This window comes from Notechis scutatus, chromosome 1 (assembly GCF_049901735.1).
Source record: "Notechis scutatus isolate UNSWTSFEM ecotype Mainland chromosome 1, rNotScu1.2, whole genome shotgun sequence".
NCBI lineage: Eukaryota > Metazoa > Chordata > Lepidosauria > Squamata > Elapidae > Notechis > Notechis scutatus.
Genome location: NC_142009.1, coordinates 50,574,477 through 50,595,225, shown reverse-complemented (window position 1 = coordinate 50,595,225; position 20,749 = coordinate 50,574,477). Strand labels below are relative to the sequence as shown.

Genomic DNA, 20,749 nt, shown 5'->3' with positions numbered 1-20,749 from the left:
GGAAACAAATCAGCAGATCAAGAGATGAATGGTTGAAGTAGCAGCAATAAATATAAAGCCCTAAAAAACAACGAGTAGCATAGTTTATGCTAGGAGTGAGATAGAATACGTATGTGCTGTGGATATTTTAGTATCTGTACATTAAATATATGTCTGTACGTTGATGTGAATATTTTGCTTATCATGCTACATGATATAAAAAAAGGGAAAGGCAGACTGGCGATAATTTGAATAGCATGAGAAAACAAGACAATCCTATTCTGAGTACAAGTTTAGTCTGGAACAGACTGTTCATGTGTCCCCTTTATGTGAGATGGGACAAGCTTCTTACACAATTTTTTTCTTTTGTCTTATTTCTTTCCAACTGGGTCCCCCCTCAAAAACTTTTCCCCCTTTAACTGTATTTTTCTGGGTCTCGGGATTAATTTTCTGAGACCCTCTCTGTGTGTGTGTGTTGTTGTTTTTTATGCTGTCACCTTGCCCCCAATTTCATTTTCAGTTGAGATTTCTTTCACAATGCCTTTGAGAAACAGGACAGAAGTAAGGGTCAAATGAGACCATTCCAGAAATATTTAGTAATGTTATTCTCATCAAATAGTAGTAGAGTAATTGTACTGTGAAATGTTATTTAAAAATAGACATTCCTGATATTATGCTGAGTATTTCTCTGGTATTTGGGTTAAATTATAAGCGGCTCAAAAAGGGAGCTTTGTGTGCTTCTAAATTGTTCATGGACTCCCTTGTAATTTGCTCTAATTAATTCAAGCATCCAAGAACAGAAGGAAGGAGTGAGTTGAAACTCATCTTTCTTTTAGCTGCAAAACTATATGCTTTTCAAAATGCTACATGTTATCTTTAGACGTTTTAATAAATACCTCTTTTATTTTGTTTTCTTTTTACTTTATTGCAGAGAAGGTACAATTCACACTGTTACCAATGGGAATGAATACTTTTTTAAAAAAGAAGCCCTAATTTTATTAGTTAGAGGACACAGATTTAGGCCAAATAGCCTCAGAATAACGTTCTCTCCCTTGTGTCCCAGTCTTAATGGCTATTTTTGTTGGCAAGGTCTCTTGAAAAAGAGGAGGCAGTAGGACTCTTTTGAGAAACAACTTAAATTCAGCCCTTGAGTGGGCTGGTCTGATCTTTTTAGGCTTTTTTTTTTTAGTTTTTGGAGATTTAGAAGACAGCATGGAAGCCTTAAGCCTTGAAGAAGCTTTACAAAGCATTTTTCCTTGCTATGAAAGTAACCAACTTAGACTTACGTCCTGCCTCATAGAATTCTAGGGCCTCACAGTCAAAGCAAGTGGAGACCAAGACGAAGCTCTTGTGCATAGGAGCAGTTCAGTGCAAGGGAGCTACAAGAGATGAATAATAATAACTTGGTTGGGCAGCCAGAAGATTTTTATTCAGAACCGAAAAATTATAACTTACTATGCAAAATCCATCTGTTTAAGTTTAATGTAACTGTGTAAACTAGGTTTCCTCAAGATGCTGGGCCAAAACAAGGTCAGCTACATTGTGGTTCAGAGCATTGCGTGAAGCCAGCCTCTGGCATAAGGTACCAATAAGAAGCTAAACAAACTGGATCTCAAAAGGAATGATCTGGAATTATGAGAAACCTAATTCTCTTATCTTCAGTGTCTAATGACAATACAAACTAGATGGATCAGGTAGGGAGATTATAATTTTCAGGAGTTAAGTAAGCAAAGCAGTGTTCCTTTCCATAGGCATCTATAGTAAGAGTGAGGGGGAATTGATGTCATAATATTATTACGTTATGATTCAGATATATTCCTTTACCTAAACTGAGAATGACCACTGGTGGGCAAATAAATAGTGGGAAAAGAACAAGTTCCCCATTGAGTTTGATCAACTTCCGCATTGGGAGCAACAGAAATCTATCCTTCCTTCCTCCCTCCCTCCCTCTCTCCCTCCCTAGCATGTGAGCAATATGGACTTGCAGATAGTTGTGGATGGGGGAGGCTTACACTCCCACCAGATTCTCATTGACTTGCAGTTTTTGGCATAACCAGCCAGGGATGGGATTCTACCAGTTCTGATCAGTTCTATAGAACCCCTTGTTAATTTTCTAAGCAGTTTGGAGAACCTGTAGTTAGAAGAAATCTCCTTTTGTTTTTTCCACCCTTCTTATATTCTTGGCAGTATGCCTAGACTTACTGTCTCCAAAGGAGGTTTTTTTTCCCTTGATACTTTATTAAAGAGGAAGAGTTGTTTTAAGCTTTTTACACTGCTGTTGGGAGGAAATACTCCCCTGGAAATACTTCTTCTTGGCTAGCTAGAAAGATTGACATTCAAACGTGAGTTTACATACCCTTTCTGAGTTTTGGTCTAAAACTGGTTTTTGGTGAAGTTTAATTCTGTGCGTGGTGACATTTAATCCTGTGTTTATTGATGTGATAATTTTCCCTATTCAGCTTTGTTTGGAAGGAAAAAGATTAATCTCTGTTCCTGAAAAGAAACTAGTTTGAGAAATCTGGCTAGTTCCTGTGTCTATTTGTTCTGGTAATTGGTTTAACAAGCAACAGCTCCTGTTGTGATTTAATTATTTGTATTGTGTTTGAATTTTTTCCTGCCTCATGGTTTCTTTTTCTATCTGGGGAGGGGGTTTTCCTTCACTGCTTTAGTGGTATCTGGCACTGTCTTTTTGGGGTGTACTTCCAAGGGGCAGGATGCAAGTTTGGCACTAATTTTTTTTTACTGCCTTTCTGTGGGGCATGTGACCTTTTCTTAAACCTGGATGATTTCCTTAGGATACCTTGTGAAATGAGTGAGACGAGCTGGTATCTTTAAGTGGTGCAAATGGATCTAAGGATTGCTTCTCCTGGGTGTGCTCTTTCTGGAGGGTTTAAATGACCTTTCTAGTAAAGGGTTTCACTTTATGACCAAGAGTCGGCTGCTGATAGTTATCATTGTATTTTAACTACTTTAATTCCTCAAGGTGCTCTGGCACCCTGCCTGATTTGAAACTCCGGCTTGCAGGTATCTTTAATCTAATGATTGGTATTTAGGGCAGCTTTTTGCAAGCAAAGAAGCTTTTTGTATTTTTGTACAGGTAATCCTTGACTTACAACAGTTCATTTAGTGACCATTCAAAGTTACAATGGCACTGAAAAAAGTGACTTATGACCATTTTTCACACTTATGACTGTTGCACCATCCCCACTGTCATGAAAGGCCAGGCGAGGAGAAGCTCCCCTTGACGTGAGTGATGTCGAGTTTACCATGCCCACCCAGTCACATGACCAGCAAGCCACACCCACCAACTAAGCCACACCACAGAACCAGTTGTTAAAAAATTTGAATCCCACCCATGAAACCAGCCCATAGTAAGCAATTCATTTGCTAGCTTAATGACAAAGGCAAAAATTTGCTTAAAATTTATGACATTGTTGTAAAATTTTATACTAAAAGTAACATTTTGTTTTAAAAAAATGTAAAATTGGGTCAGTCATGAGGGTGACCCACTTTCTGACCATCACCACTTACAACTTTAATGAGCAGGCTCCATTATGGTTGTAAGTTAAGGCTCCATTATGATCATAAGTTAAGGACTACTCATTCTGCTTAATTTCCAGTAGTCCTTGCTAATGCTGTGAACGTTGGTATCTATTTCTACTCAGAAGTAACTTCAGTTAATTCAGTGGAGGCAATCCCAAATATGTGGCAGTCTCTATCAGTGTTTCTCAACTTAGCAAGTATAAGAATTCTGAGAATTGAAGTGCACACATCTTAAAGCTGCCCAGGTTGAGAAATGTACCGTATTTGCCGGCGTATAAGATGACTTTTTTGCCCTGAAAAACATGCCTCCAATTGGGGGGGTCGTCTTATATGCCGGGTCATCTTATACGCCGGCAAATAGTAATTGGGAAGCACTGCGGCTGCCCGCGGCTGAGGCACTTTTGCGCACCGTGGAAGCGAATCCCGTGAAGCCGAAAGGAGCAGCCAGCCTTCTCCCAGCTCCCAAGGAAACGAGGCTCGCACTGCCCGAGCTCCGCTGAGGTATCCGGCTGGGGCTGTCAGGAGTTGTTACCGCTGGCACGGCTCCGCGCGGCTCCAGTCCGCGTTGCCTCGGGAAGGAAAGGCAAAACCAGGAGCCGCTGCTGCCATTGCAAAGCGTCACCGCGGCTCTTCCTTTTTGCCTTTCCCTTCCCGAGGCAACGCGGGACTGGAGCCGCGCAGCGCAGCCAGCGATAACAACTCCTGACAGCCCCAAGCTGGATACCTCAGCGAGCCCGGGCGTGCGAGCCTCGCTCCTGGGAGCTGGGAGAAGGCTGTCTGCTCCTTCGGCTTCACGGGATCTTTCACGATGCTACAAAAGTGCCTCAAAAAAAAAAAAGTGCAAAAGTGGAAGGCGTGCGGAAGAGGCGAGTATATAACAAACTATATTTTGAGTGGAAATGTTGGGGGTCGTCTTATACACCGGGTCGTCTTATACGCCGGCATATGACGGTAGATCTATATCACTAGCAAAGGTTTTTCTGATTTTCTCCACCTCTTTGAGTCTGCTTGCAATTTAAACAGATTAGAATGAATTCTGCCAATCAGTCCATTTGTTTTCCTCACAAAGAAAGCCCAGTAAGATTATGACAATTGAAAACCCTGAAATTAGTTTCTGCTGGAATTTTAACTCAGAAAACGTGTGTGTCAGAGGTGGTATTCAGCAGGTTCTGACCAGTTCTGGAGAACCGGAAGAGGGAATTTGGAGTAGTTCGGAGAACCGGCAAATACTACCTCTGACTGGAGATTTTACAGTATCCTTCCCCTATCAAACCCACCAAGCCACGCCCACAGAACCGGTAGTAAGAAAATTTGAATCCCACCACTGGGGTGTGTGTGTGTGTGTGTGTGTGTGTGTGAGTGAGTGAAAGGGGGAGAGAGAGAGAGAATTGATATTTTTTTGATCTGTGAAGTGGTTTGTTTGTTTTTTTGTCTCAAATCTGAAATAATCTTTTGCATGCAGAAATCTCTCTGCCTTACTTCTGGGTTCAGTTTTGCATTGAGATTCATACCAATCTGTCATGCATTCTGCCATTCATTTCTTTCCAGGCTCATTTTGAGAGAAAACAAAGCCAGATAGCCTTGATCTATAACCCTTTGTTTAACAACTGGTTTGGTTAGCATTGAAAAAAGCATTTTACCACTGGTCCTCACATTTACCACCTCACGGCATCCCTACAGTCGCTCGATCCAAATTGGGAGGGGGAATGTGGGGTGCTTGGCAATTGCATATATTTACCACAGTTGCTGTATTTCTGTGGTGGAATGTAGTTGTGGGAGCAAGGGGCTCTTTTCCAGAAGGCAAAGAGAAAGCAGAGCTTGCAATGCCTGGTATGCAGGAAGAGGGCAAAGATGGACCTCTCCCCAACAGTTCACATAGTATATTTACTGTATAGTTATGCAGATAATTGCTTTTTAGTTTTGTGAGATTTCTGTCCATAAGCAAACAACAAAAAGGAAATTGCTCAGAATATGTTCTGGGTTGTTGGGGCTTGACACTAGCATGATGACCTTCCCAGGGGGCTTCTGACAAGCAAAATCAGCATGAGGGGCTAGATACACTTAATGATTTGCTTTAATAATTGCTGCAAAAAAGATCATAAAATAGGGTGCAATACATTTAATGACTGCCTCGCTTGGCAATGAAAGTTGTGATCCCAAATTCGGTCGTAAATCAAAGATTATCCGAGTAGGAGTGAAAAGTCTCAACTGGAGTTCTGATCCTGGCTTGGTTCAGCCTGGAGGCACCAAATTACCTTAGATAAATGGTCTACCTTTCGTGTTGCAATCCTGTCATTTGACTGTAAATACAGTGATATGCATCTGATAATGTATAAGTTTACAACTCATGTTGTCTGCTGAAGGAAAAAAGCCATCTTGTAATTATGCCTTTCTTTGGACTTGTTTTCCACTCTTACATACTTCCCATGAAATGAGATTGACAATCTGTGTTCATATTATTGATAATAAAGCCATGTATATTCTACTAAAAAAAAAAAAAGTAACACAACCAAGGAAGCTCCATGAAACTTGTATAGTAGAGAAGATAGAAGACAGAAGCTATTCCATCCAGGATGCCGTGACTCTGAAAACACACAACCAACTCGTGCAATTAAGCCAGTTAGGTGTGTAAGCCAGATTTTGTGCTTTGGCCTAGAACACACAATGGTGTTCGATAAACCACAGTAAAACAATCTATAAGAGGGGTGTCAAACTCAAGGCTTGGGGGCTGGATTCGGCCTGCAGGGTGCTTAAGAATTGGCATGCAGGGCTGCCCTGGAAACAGCAAAGGACCAGCCTACAGTGCCTCTGCCAGTGAAAATGGAGCTTGGGAAGGCTGTATGCTGCCAGTGAGGTTGCAGGGGGCTGTCACAATCAAAAATTGAGCTCACGAGGGCCACGCTCCAAAATTTGTTTTCACTAGCAGAGGGTTGCAGGAGGCCGTCACAACCAAAATGGAGCTCAGGATCCCGTTTTCGCTGGCACAATGCTCAGGTCACCACAGGCACCCCCGATACAAGTGATGTAGAGCTGGTCACGCCCACCCCAGCCCCCCAAGGTGAAACATAACCCTGATTTTCACTCAATGAAATTGAGTTTGACATCCATGATCTATAACTTAATATAATTTTTAAACCCAGCCCCATTCTTCCCCCCAAAAAAAAAAAAAAGAAACCCAACAAGGACTTGTGTAGACGCTGCTCGGTGTTTTTCTTTTTGTCATTTGTCATGCTGTCATTTGGATACTTTTCAAAAGCCTTTAAAATATCTGGGAAATTCTCATTCTGCGAAAGCGTCCAGGATTTCTTTTTCAGTGAACGGTGATGATTTGAAGCATTTCTTTGTGATAATGCCATGACTATTACAACCTGGAGAAGCCAGGCTTGTTGGAGCTTTAGTGCTGTCTAGTGGCCAATGCTTGCGTGCCTCTGTTTCAGAGATTGTATAGGATTTGACTTTGGATTTTATAACAAGGAGAGCAAAGCTGTTTATCAATTGAGTTTCTAGATATCAAGTTATGTTCATCTTATAATAAGAAACTACTCTCTCAAAAATGTGGTCAAACACTCCAGCGATCATTGCAATACATCTTTATGTTTTATCCTGTTCTGTCCACCTTTGTCACGTATGCAGGGCAAGAGTTTGTGGCAAAATACACACATACAGAGAAACACACACAAAAGAGCAAGGCTAATTTGATTGGTACCTGAGTGGTATCTTTTTCTAAGGCAATATTCTGTATAGGTACCTAAAATTACAATATTGAACATGTTTGGCAGAATAAAATTCTTAGGGAAGAATATCAGTTTTTTATTGCTATTATTATTTTGTCCAGAGCAATATTGAGTTTGGTTTGTATTGTTTTTGTGTTTTTATTTATGAACTGCCAAGAATTAATTAGAGTTGGATAGTATCTAAATTGAATCAAATAAAATCAATTATTTAAAAATTAAAAATTATGCTTTTTAAAAAAAAACACGGAGCCTTTGGATTTGCAAGTAATAGTACCATAGAAAGTGGCTGTGACTAGTACAAAAACTAAATTAAATTTAACTCTCATGTTTCTAATAATTCTCCCCTTTTATCATTTTAAAAATTACAATTTTTAGGGGCTTTGGGGTCACATCTAAAGTTTTAGGAACCTTAAGTTGTGAACCTCTGTGTTAGGTTATATCGACTAAGCCAAAAGCTTGCAAAAATAAGTCCCTCAACCAATTTTAAAAAGTGGGTTATTTTAAAAGTTATCTGATTAATTGGCAACACTTTTCTTTAAAAAGTGAAACATTTTCATTACTCTAATTGAGTTACTGATGAGTGGTGTAAATCTATTCATGTCAACTCCAAAATAAATCCCATTAATTTTAATGAAAGTTTCTTGTAGGCAATTCAATATATTCTTAAGAGTCATGGTGATAGGAAAAGGGCATTTATGAAAAGTAATACTTTGGGTTAGAAATTGAAATTGATTAGCATACTTAATACATGTTGAGTTTACTTTTTATAGACTTTTCCATAGTTTTTTGCATATGCAAAGTAACATCTTAGTTGTAGAAGATCACAGGGTCACCTTACAATATTAAAAGAAATTGAAAAATTCATAAAACAGTGTTGTAAAGGCAGATTCTTTTTCTTTCAGTTATAACCAAGGACATAAACAAGTCGATTTTCCTGACCTGTTTATAGATATTACATCATTCACCCATTTGTTAGGTTTAACAAATGCTTCTCAATTAATTTGGTACCCAGTTTTGCTTTTAATTTCTGGTGGTACTGTCTGACAGGGACCTCAGTAGAGAAAAGACTAAGATGGTATTAGGGTGCATGTTCTCCAAAATTAAGAGATGGTATTGTCCAAACCCTATCAATACTGCCATGCAGATATGCCATTAAAAAAATAATATTTTTTTGGTCAGGGTGAAATAGTCATCCTTGTCTACTTGGTTTAGGCATAAATATCACCTTCAATATTCCTTATACAGAACTAAACAGCCCTATCAATACTTAAAACTTATGGAGAACAAAAAATGTTCAGGTACTCTTGGTTTCATTCTGTTCTGTCCTTTGTTCGCAGGTACCAGTATTATCTTCAAGTAAAAAAAGATGTTATTGATGGACGATTGCGATCTTCCTTTGAACAAGGGATAAGGTTGGCTGCATTGGCTGTTCAAGCTACATTGGCAGCTCAAGGTACAGTGACACATCTGCTCATTCTTTCCCCTCTTATCTATTTATTTAAGTATAACAATATATTCCTATTAAACCAGAGATGGCAACCCCTTAGGGAGAATTTTGACACTGAATTGCATTCTTAAAAGCATAATATTGTATATTTTGGAAACATTAGTGGCATTAAGTGGCAATAATTCCTGAAATGAATGACTCATTCATTTGAATGAGCCATTTTCTCTGTTTACTGAAGTGGAAATTTTTAGGATTTTTGCAAGACACCGAGAATGAAGATCATAATTAAGATGCATTTTAGTTTGAGACCTTATGATATCCTAACAGAGCATGCAAATAATTATTTTTGTACTAATGCCATAAGTGGGATACTCATTCAAATTTATTAGTGAACTGCACTAGAAAAAGAATAGTGGATCAGGGTTAGAAATAAATAGGATGGGGCTTGAATTCATAGTTCATGTCTTTTTCCTCCAGCACTGCAGCATTAGAAGGTGAGTTAAAAAGAAGGCTAGTTATGTATCACTTTAGCTACGCTATCTCTGTTCTGCTTCTACCATTTCTCATATATTTTACATGGATTTCTGCAAATATAATGTGTTTAAGCAATGGATTTTACAAACATAACAAGTTTCCTACCACATTTATAAAGCCCAGGCTTGCAAACTCCCTTCACACTTTGACTCACTAGAGGAAGACTAATTAAAGTTACTCAGAAATCTAACTTGGAAAGTTATAGATTGCTAACTATGGTTAAGGAGAATAAATTAGGAAAAAAGGTGGTTTCTGCTTCTGCTTTGTTCTTACTAATCAGAATTTTAACTAATTCATTGTCTTTAAACATTGTGAATTATTTTCTCAACATCATAAATGAATATTTAGTATAAAATAGGATGTTTACATCTCTAAAATTAGCTACAGCTTTATCACATACAAAATCATTGTTCCATGTATCAATTAAATGAGGAATGTTTTCTCAAGTCGTATTTGCAAAACCTTGATTATGGATTGAAATGAAATATGTCTTTATTATCAGAATGATATGAGCATTCATAAATTCATATGCTCACATTTTTATTTTAAACTATTGTTCTTGACTGAAACACAGAAATTTCCTAAAAGCTTTTCTTTAGTACTCTATATCATTTTTATTGTTTATATACATACCTCCTTAGTGTATTCAACAAGTTTGTATTTATTGGTTATTTTTAAAAATGTGTATTTATGATGTGAAACAAAACAAAATAATATAATGTCAAATTTCCCTTGTGGGTTTATAGGAATATTTTGTTTGGAATAATTCATAAGGGGAATTTCCAGTATTGAAAATCTTTGGCAGACTTTGACTCAAATAAAATAAAAAGAAAGTTCCTGGGCATTTTGCCCCTCTCTCTTAAGTATGAAACTGTTTAAAAAGAGAGAAATGGAGAATCTTTCATAAAAATATTGTGAAAGAATATTTTTTAAGACTACATACTTTAAGAAGTATTTTCACTCTTTTTCTCCAATTCCAAAACTTATATAAAGCAAAGGAAATGTTTTATAGGAATGTCATTCTACGTTAAATGCAAGTAAAATATAGGGTGAAGTCAATTGATCAATGGGAAGACTTCCACTAACATAATGAAACCTTTACTTTTGTCCACTTTTCATCAAAAACTTTGGAACCATTGGAAATGTTCAAGCATGTATACAGTGGAAATTATTTCTGTTACCACAGGATTACAACAGGTCACTACTGCTTCCGAAGAATAATCCAGCACTGTTAATGTATAAAATAGGGAAAGGAAGGAATTCAAGTATGAATTTTTGTCGCCCCATCTATTTGAAAGAACTAAATCCCCTCCAAGAAAAAAAAGATGAATACAAGCCCCAATGATCTCATGACTGTACTTTTTAGATGGGGCAAATGGTTTTGTGTTTTCATAGTCAAGGATTTCAACGTAAATATTGAATAACCCTGCTTCCTCCAGGTTAAGCTGTTGAAGAACCTTTTAGGAAAGAATTTCATATGCAGTAAAAGCTGAAACAATTTATTTCTCATTCCTCTTTCTTTTTCCCATCCAGCTGGCTTTGGAGATTACCCTCATTTTGAATCTCATGATCTCCGGCAGTATGTTTTGTTTCCTATGGTGAGTGAACTCCACATCTTCCCACAATCCATTCTATATGTATTTATTGATTGAATTTGTATTCACTGCAATCAAAAGAGACAATTCTTTAGTGGCAAATTGACAATTCCCACGTATGGATTAAAAATACAATCAAGTATCCACAGTAAAAATGGAACAGAGATTAGAAATAATATTGAACTTAAATGTGGTGCAAATGAAGGAATTTTCATATTGGGGGAGCCAATGTAGTCTAGTGATGAAGTTGTTGAAAACCTTACATATCTGTATCAACGTTGTGTGAGGTTTATAATTACTGGAAGGAGAAGGAGGAATTATGAATGCTGTCATGCCCCTGTTAGAATCTGACTCAGAGGGAGAGGAGGAACAGCCAACAGGGAGTGGGAGTGTGGCTCCGGAGGTTGTGGAGGAAACTGGGGAAGGGCACAGGGCGGCTGAGCATTCAGAGGAAAACCCAGGCCCATCCCCTCTTCGTCCTAGGGCACGCAGGGAGGAGCAGATAAGGGAGAAACGTGAATGGTGTGGTCTACAGGAGAGGAAAGGGCCTTGATCCCCTTCATGGGCTGCAGCTGTGAGGACTGTTTAAAAGGACAAACTGCGCATGGGCCAGTGCTGGAAGCAAAGCGTGAAAATATTTCTAGTTTGTCAGTTCTTATCTGAAGTCCCAGTGTGTGTATTTCGATATCTGTGGATATCTTCAAGCCTTGTCTCATCAATTGCTTCAGTGTGGTTTGTGTTCTTTTTTTTCTATTTATAATTTATATGTATTTTGAGTTTGAATGGAAGTTCTTCCTTTTCACAACTGTTTGTGGGGGAGTTTTTTCTCCAGTCAAAGATAATTGGACCTTTGAAGCCAAGTTGAAGGAATTAAAGGGACTTCACATGTTTTTGTGACGTTGTTGCTTTTGTATCCCACCCTGGGTCATCACAAATGCTTACTTGAGATCCTGGAAGTAAGGTGGATTATAAACTGAGTTATTGTGATATAATGGTTAAGGTGTTGGATTAATATTGGGGAGACTCAGATTGTAATCTATTGTTACTCAGTTCCTGCCTATTTTACAAAGCGTTTGTAATAAGCATATGGAATGTCACCTTGTGCTCTTAACATATGTGTCAAATCAGGAATGTTAAGTTTGCAATACTTAAAAATCTTCCTGCATGTCTATGGATGTTCATTTTTTTAAAAACAAACATGGCAACAGGGACTTTTCTGTTGTTTGTAGCTGTGTTTCCAAGATCATGGCTGGAAATGGAAAGGCAATCCTCTTAGCTTTGGGTACTACTTTCTCTTTGCCAAAATCATTCCTATTTCTATATAAACAATTCCAAATGAAAAAAGGCGTAACTCTATACTTTGCTATAAGCAATAATGTGTATTTAGCGATCGAGACATAGTGAAAATGAGTATGTAGAACCTGCGTGGAAAAAAAACTGCATGGAAATTACAAAGTGCGTCTACATGGATATGGACTATATTTCAATATATTGTTGCTTTATCAAAACTTGGCCCGTTTTTTTCTACAGTAAAACAAAACAAAAAACAGTACAAAAATATTTCCCATGCCCCAGGCCTACAAAGTTACCTATCTCTTAGCAGCTTTTGGTAATTTCAAGTCAATCATTTACACCAATGATAATAAACAGCCCTTCTTTGAAATGTAGAACTCCCCATACAAACGATCTTACAAAGAAATGAAGAATAAGGGTGGATTAACATTCTTTTGGAAGGAATGTATCGTTTTTCTTTAAGATACTTCTTATATAATTTGTTGAAACCTCTACGTCCACCTCCAGAGAAGGTCAGGAGAATATGGAACATACTTTGTAGAATGGTTGTGATTCTCTTTTAAAAAAAAAAGTGATTTGCTTGTCATGCAGTGGATGGGTGCCCAGACCTGAATATTAACCTTTGATGGGTGTCTATAGTACTCTGAAACAGATAGTGGATATAATCACTATATCATACCTAGTATTTGAAGTAAATCTCATTGTCCACAAACTCCTGCGTATCTTCTGAAGTTAAAATGATGCTATTTTTACATGCTGACAATCCATTAATCAAGTAGCTAATCCAATCTGCTCTAAGCAGTAACTTTAGCTAGCCTTGTTCTTTAGCAATAACTGACCACTGTAGTAAATTAAATATAAGGGCTATTTTAGTTAACTAATAACAAGCCTGTTGAGTGGGCACAGGGGGATTGAATACAACTTGCATTGTATTTTGCACTTCTGTTTTATTTTATCTCATACTGCTTCAGAATATGTGAAACATTTCTTCAGCAGTGAAAAGAACAAAGTTATGTACACAGAACAGCTTGCAGGTGTGTAGCTATGTACAGGCACGTACAGTTCCATTTTTCATTCACACTTTTTTTACATTTTTCAGTGTCAGGAACAAATATTACGGGGAGGCCCCAGCAAACAAGAAGTCAGGCATTTTGATTTAAGTATAAATACACACCTGTGGAGCATTCCATCCACAGTAATTAGAAAGAAAAGGAAAGAGAGAGGGAGGGAGGGAAGGAGGAAGGAAGGAAAGAAAAGAAAAGAAAAGAAAAGAAAGAAAGAAAGAAAGAAAGAAAGATATGTATGCTTTATTTGTATCATTCATTGTACCAAGCGTTTTTCTATATGGCACATGGAGGCCATGTTTAAAACTAAAGGTATGGTTCTTCATGTTATTATAGGTATGACACCCTATGGTTAGTAGGTAATATAGGTATGACATCTTCCAAATAACATAGATTGCAGTACTTTTGGTCATATAATACATGGCCAGCAAGTAAAAAAAGATCTTCCACATTCTTTTTTTCTGTTTTCCCAGTAAAATGGTTAATGCTTTGGGATAGCAGTTGCTGGTTTGCCTTGCAACAAGCATGGCTTAAGAGGACTGGTTTTGAAGTACATTGATTTCCTTTTGCCTTTGTCTGATTTTTCACCCTTTAGGACAGCTTTAAAATGCATGACTTCAACTCCCAGAACTCCCCAGCCAGTCTACATTTTAAAGTTGCCCACTTTGAAAAACACTGCTTTAAAGTTTGCTTTGGGGTACAGATAGTACGTAGGTATTTAAAGTCAGATGGTTTTCAAAAGTATGGCTAAATTTAAAGTGTCTTACTTAGTTATTTATGGGGTGGGGTTTTCTGTTGGTCTGCTTAAAATGTTTATTAGGAAAGATTGTTCAAGGAAGACCTGTCTGCCCCTTGCACTCAACTGATACAGTTCATGTTTGTTCATTTAGTTTGTAGGCCTATTTGAATTCTTTAATTGTTTCCTCCCTTAATGTTTTGAATATTTGAATATTTTCTTCACTCTTCTACCATTCCCAAATTGATCCTGACGTGTTAGAAAGTTTTATTTAATGTAACTTTGTGTTTGTGTATGTAACTGAATCATTTTGTTTCTTGGGAGCCAATGAAAGACAGCTACACAAGCCAATAATTGATTGCAGGAAAGTTTCCTTAAAATTTGAAGCTCTAGTTCCGTAACAGCGAACCTATGGCATGTGTGCCAGAGGTGGCATGCAGAGCCCTCTCTGTGGGCACGCGCACCATCGCCAGCTGCTCTTCTGGTTTCAGGCCTACACATGCATGCCAGCCAGCTGGACTTCACAAGCGCTGGAACTCCAAAAACCAGGCCATTTTTCAGGTTGTTTCCCGGGCCATTTTCTAGCTATTTTCTGTGCTGTTTTCAAGACATTTTTCGGGACATTTTCAGTCCATTTTTTGGGCTGATTTTGGCCTGAAAAATGCCCCCCAAAACAGTCTGAAAACGACACCAAAAATGCCCCCAAAACAGGCAGTCTTTTGGTTTCCAGCGCTCCAGCACCCACACATGCACGTGCATTCCAGTTTGGGCACTCGGTGCCGAAAAGGTTCGCCATCATTGCTTTAGTTTGTTCCATCACTTTGCCTTGTGGGTTTTAGGTGACATACCTTCTCTGTAGCAATGCTGTGGAACAGGGTGTTCCCTGAGATCAATATGGTCCAGTAAGCCCCATTTGGGCTTCTGAAAAGACCTGGGTAGCATAAGAAGGCTCTGCTCCCTTATGATAATTTTGTGAGGAATAGTATGTGTTATTAACCTCCCCTTTGTGCATCCTGTACTCTTTTAGTGATTCAGTTTCTTTTTGTTTGTAACTGTTATTTTCTTGATATTTTAATTTAGAATAGCTGTGTGACTAAGGGGGGAATGCAAATTCTCTAAATAAATAAAAGCAAATTAAAGGCATTGATTCTTTGAATTCCTTTATTCATAATAAACACAGTTTTTTGTTATCAATTTATTTTGCAGGATTTGACTCAAAATGAAGCCATTTTGGAAGAATTGATTCAGAAGGTAGTCCAGGAACACAAAAATCATAGGTTTGGTTCCTAAATTATTAATATTACATTGCTGTCAATATGAATTACTATTCAGCCAATAGGCTATTTCTTACAATTAGCTATTTTTCTAACTTGTGCACTAACTTTATGTTGCATGGAACTTCATGTCTCAAGAAAAGAATGTCTGTTCCCATGTCAGTCATGTTAGTTAAATGAGACTTGTAAAAGATTAAGGAAAGGAACAATGAGGGCACACAGTTTCTCTGATGCTCTTCTTGCAAGATTTCTCAAAGGCATTTGGCCACTTTGGGGTAAACTTCATTAATTTTGCTGTGATATGAGGGTTTTGGCTGAATATTTCTGAATTTTGTCAATTTTCATGCAAATTACTGATTATAAGGGGTGTACATGTTTTTGTCCTTGTAATATTGATAAGGTGTTAGGGTAAAGTGGTAGACTGCCTCAAGCTATTTGCTGATGAGTGGAAGATAGTACACTGAAATACCCAGTTAGCTTAATCAGATATCGTGTTTTCCCCCAAAATACGACCTACCTTGAAAGTAAACCCTACCCTGATTTTTTGGGGGGTAAGTTTAATATAAGGCCTACCCCCAAAATAAGCCCTAGTGAAGGGGTTGGGTGTGGCCAGTCCAGGAGGCAGGCCTTCCCTTCCCTGGTCACCTTGGCCTCTTAATCCTGGCCCACGGATCAGCTGAGTTCTGTCTCTCTGGGTGCCTGGACATGTTTCCAGTGAAGAGGCAGAAAGCCATGCGGCCCGTCGGAATAGAATCCCCCCCCCACCTCTACTCGGTTGCTTTGCTTGAGAAAAGGAAGAAAAGGCAGGCAATTCTGAAAGATTATGGGATGCATGTGCTTATAGTAGAAGCAAAGAGCAGCCTGTCTCTTTCAAGCAATCAAATGCCTTCTCTGTGTGTGTGTGTGTGAGAGAGAGAGAGAGAGAGAGAAAGTGAAACGATGAAGTGGAATAACAAGAATTGCAGGCAACTGCTGTTTGAAAGGGTTTCCTCTACACCAGGGGTCCCCAACCACGGGTCCGCGGACGGTGCACCGGTCCGTGGAACAAGTCCTACCGGGCGCTGGCTTGCTGGGCGCTGCCATCTTTTTGATGAAAAAGTGCTTCTGGTGAGCTTTTCCGGTAGAAAGCTCACCGGAGCACTTTCATCAAAAAGATGCGCAGCGCTCGGTGAGCTTTTCGGGTAGAAAGCTCACCGGAGCACTTTTTCATCAAAAAAGATGGCGGCGCCCAGCTAATGCGGTACCGGGCCGTGTCAAAAAGGTTGGGGATACCGGGCCGCGTAAAAGGTTGGGGATCACTGCTCTACACCATCTCTCTCTCTCTCTCTCTCTCTCACACACACACACACACACTCACACTCTTGAGAAATTGCAGAGGGCAGGCAACCAGGTAAGGGGACTGACTCTCCCCCCGCCTCCAGCTCAGCACCTGCTCAGGGTGGTGCTTCAAGGCCTGGCACTTGCGTGGGCGACTCCCACCAAGCCAATGCAGCAAATAGACTCCCTCATAGTGCCTCCTCTCCCACACTTGTTGAGCTGGAGGTGCCACGCACACACAGCCACCACTCAGGGGGAGATGAGTGCGCCGGAGCCCAAACACTGAGCCTCGCCAGTCTAGGAAACCAGGGATTTTGCAGGCATACTGGCCACGAAAAGGCCACCCAAATCCCTAGGTTGTTTGCAATTCGAGCAAGCTGCGCAGCTGTCCCCCCAAACAAAAAGGAAAGATTTAAACCCAGGGGAAAAAAACCCCCCTAATTTTCCCCCCAAATTAAGGCTCCCCTCTAAGCCCAGCGTATCCCAGGCAGCAAAATGGGGAGGAGGGTTTTCCCACCTGCCCTTCTTTTCTCAGTCTGTGCTGAGCTTTTAGAAAAGGCTGAAGGCTTGGGGGAAGCCTTTTCGGCACACTCTTCTCCTTCTGGGTGGCAGCTGTGCATGGGCGGCGCCTCCAGCTCACTGAGTGTGGCCTGCTGATCTCAGCTCTGATTCAATCCTGGCCGCCACTGCTGCAGGCAAGAACTGGCCATGCCAATCCCACTTCATGGCCATATAGATGGAGCCCACACAGGCCGCTATTTCACATGGGAGAGGAGGCACTAAGAGGGAGCCCATTTGTCACATTGGCCAGGTGGGGGGCCTCGTGACACCATTCTGATCAGGTGCTGATCGCCGAATAGGCTCCCCACAGGCCATCAGCTTTTTCTTAAGTTCAGCACAGATTGAGAGAAGGAGGGCAGGCAGGAAAATTCCCCTACCCATTTTCCTGCCAATCGCCAACAAGTATCTCCTCACACACACCCCTCCCCCCCAAGCCTTCAGCATATCCCAGGATTGCAATGCTGAGGGCGTGGCAGGAAAATGCTGTTTAGAGAAAACATGCAGGCTCAGATCAGCTGTGTTGCAGAGAATGTTTAGGTTCAAAGTGGCGTAGATCAGCTGCTTAGTGAGGCTATGGAGGCCCTAAGTGGGAGGGGCAGCTGGCTGTCCCCACCCTTCCCAGTACAGGAAAAAAATTGGGGAAAATATAAGATCTCCCCGAAACCTTTTTTGGCAGTCCAAAAAATATAAGACCCAGTCTTATTTTCAGAGAAACATGGTATAGAAGTTAACTCAATGACATCTAGAAACACCATTATAATATTTCCTTTGATTTTTCTCAGATTTAGTGTGTTTACGTTATTTGGATAAGCTGATAGATAGAAGACACATGAATATTGTAATTATCCAACACAACTTGATAATTATTATGTTGTCCTTAATAGCTGCTACCTGCTTTTTATTCTTTCTTTTTATATTATGAGAGAGCTTTTTTTTAAAAAAAACGTTAGCTGTCCACAGTCACCCTTGTGCGATGAGCAGCCATGTAAATTGATTAAGGAAATAAATTCAAAGTAAAGAGGATGTTAAAATCTTTGGCCTTTTAAATAATCCTGTGTGATATTTCTGTTAATTTTATTTGCAGCAGCCTTTCTGCAGCAGAAGCAGAATTGCTTTACATCAGGGAAGTGGAACGACTAGATGGATTTGGGCAGGAAAGTTTTCCTGTGAAGGTAAGGGGTTAGTGCTCATACTATATTGGTGAAGTAAAAACATCTGAATAAATAAATGTTAGTGGAAGAGGAAGAAGGTTTTTTTTTTAATCTGTTTAGCATTAAGGGCTAAACAATCCTGCTGCAGCCAGTCTCAGCTGTTGAGAATTAATATGTTGTTGTGATTAAGCACAACTCTGTCCAGGGAAATTCAGATTGAGATCATATTTCAGTGATGGAGTGTGCATGTGAGAGAAGAGTGCCTGTCACTCGTGCAAATGGAGCTGTGCATGTGCACTCACCCACCACTTACACGGCCCAGTTCTAAAAGCCGTGGCCAAGTACCAGGCCACAGCCTGGGGTTGGGGACCCTATGTTAGGAGGCCTGTGTGATCTATCTGAGGTGACTGAACTCTCAGTCACACTAGGCTTTCTTTCTTGAAGTATCTTGGAGCCACTTCTCATGGGCCTTCAGCTTGTGTGCCTTTGAGAATGGTACAAGTCACATTTTTGAATGGCAGTTGCAGGGTTAGGATTGATATATTGTAGGGGCTGGGGCAGTGCAATTGGCTGAGACTCCTGAAGCTTTGGGCCTCTACTTCAAGCCAGCCTATTGCTAGTGTCTCTGTGTGTCAGATAAGCGGAACATAGGCTGGTGTTGGGGGGGACTTGTAGCACCCTTCCAATCATAAGGACAGACACACTGCCAAGGAAACAAATTTGTGACCATCAGAGTGCTGCAATGGCTTTAACTATGGGCATGGTTTGTAAGTCCTTTTTGTCAGCATTGTAATTTTGAACTGGCCCTGAATGAATGGACAAAGAGACCAACAAGAGATCACTGGATTTTCCAAATTGCTAAAAACCCTTACAGAAATCTATATCTATATGTGTGTGTGTGTGTGTGTGTGTGTGTGTGTATGTATGTATGTATGTATGAATGGTATTCAGCTTTGTTCGGGTATTTTCCCACGTCATTATAGTTGTGCTATACACTATACACTATACAGATGATGGCAGATGAGATTCTGCTGAAACGTTCTACAACTTTAAAAGCACAACTATAATGACGTGAGAAAATACCGAACAAAGCTGAATACCATACATGTAATTAAGCGAAAACTTAAGAAATATACCAACCCCCAACCAATCAGAACACAGCCAAACCCCCAATCAACCAATCAGAACACAGCCAAACCCCAACCAATGAGAACACACCCCCACCCAATCAGAACACAGCCAAGCCCCTACCCAATCAAGTCACATCCCCACTAGCAGTTAAAAGGAAGAAGCAGCTGCAAGCTCACATCACTCTGAGAAGCACAGAGCCGAAGACACAAGCCTGAAGATGATGAATGAGACTTCATCAACGTTGCCTAGATACTTCCAATCTTACGCGGAGAAAACCCGAATAACCAAAGATCCACATACAAATACCCGAGAACCTCAGAAAACATACATACATACATACATACATACATACATACATACATATATATATATATATATATATATATATATATTTGTTTTCTTAAGTTTTCGGTACTTATATGTATGGCCTTCAGCTTTGTTCGGTATTTTCCCACGTCATTATAGTTGTGCTTTTAAAGTTGTAGCAACGTTTCAGCAGAATCCCATCTGCCATCACCAGGCTTCTGCACTGTGTCCGTCTGTGAGTCAGACTTTTACAGTGGTTTCAGATTTAAATTTGGGGCAGCCTATTGCTGTGCCAGAATGGTTTTTCTTCATCCTGATTGGTTAGATAGATCGATCTATCTATCTATCTATCTATCTATCTATCTATCTATCTATCTATCTATCTATCTATATATATATATATATCTATATATATCTATATCTATATCTATATCTATATATATCTATATCTATATCTATATATATATCTATATATATATATCTATATATATATATCTATATATATATATATATATATATCTATATATATATATATATATATATATATGAAATAAAACTCACGCATCATCACAACATCTCTAGAACCGTAAAGCCTACAAACTTGAAATTTGGCACATATGTTCCTCTTGGCTTCTAGGTGCTCACTAAGAAAGGATTTTTTGAAATGACTATCAGAGCATTAGTATTTCATATATTATTATTAACACGCTCTGATGCTACGGAGTTTTACTCCCCCTCCCCACCTGAAAAGAAATCTGTTCCAAATGCAAAACACAAACAGAGGAGAGGAGTTTCAGTTTTAGTTTCACAGCACCCAGCAATTTTAGTACAGAACAGTTAAGCTAAGCCACACCCAGGCTCCTTGCTGTCTCCTTGTTTACACAGTAAATATTGTTTCAGTTTCCAAACAGCCCTAAACTCTCTCATACACTGAAAGGACACTAGCCAGATGAATACCGATGGATGCTGGTAGGCAGAGGCAGAATTTTTTCCCCCTTATTTTCCTCCCCAAAATCTAAGGCCGACCACGTAGTTTCATAGCGAAGCACAGGTATCGAGTTAGTATGCATATAAATGCCACTAA

At 39.5% G+C, this 20,749-nt stretch overlaps 1 protein-coding gene across 2 annotated transcripts in view; it reads left to right on the top strand.

Moving 5' to 3' along the window:
* PTPN14 (protein tyrosine phosphatase non-receptor type 14) overlaps positions 1-20,749 on the top strand; it is a 133,389-nt gene that overhangs the window by 74,747 nt on the left and 37,893 nt on the right. The window contains exons 4-7 of one of the 2 annotated variants that reach the window (XM_087963841.1): positions 8,594-8,709; positions 10,771-10,835; positions 15,132-15,202; positions 18,165-18,249. In XM_087963841.1, coding sequence (XP_087819967.1) covers positions 8,594-8,709; positions 10,771-10,835; positions 15,132-15,202; positions 18,165-18,249 — 337 coding nt within the window. Of the gene's footprint in view, positions 1-8,593; positions 8,710-10,770; positions 10,836-15,131; positions 15,203-18,161; positions 18,250-20,749 lie in introns of both variants that reach the window. The other variant, XM_026682748.2, reaches the window with a different exon arrangement.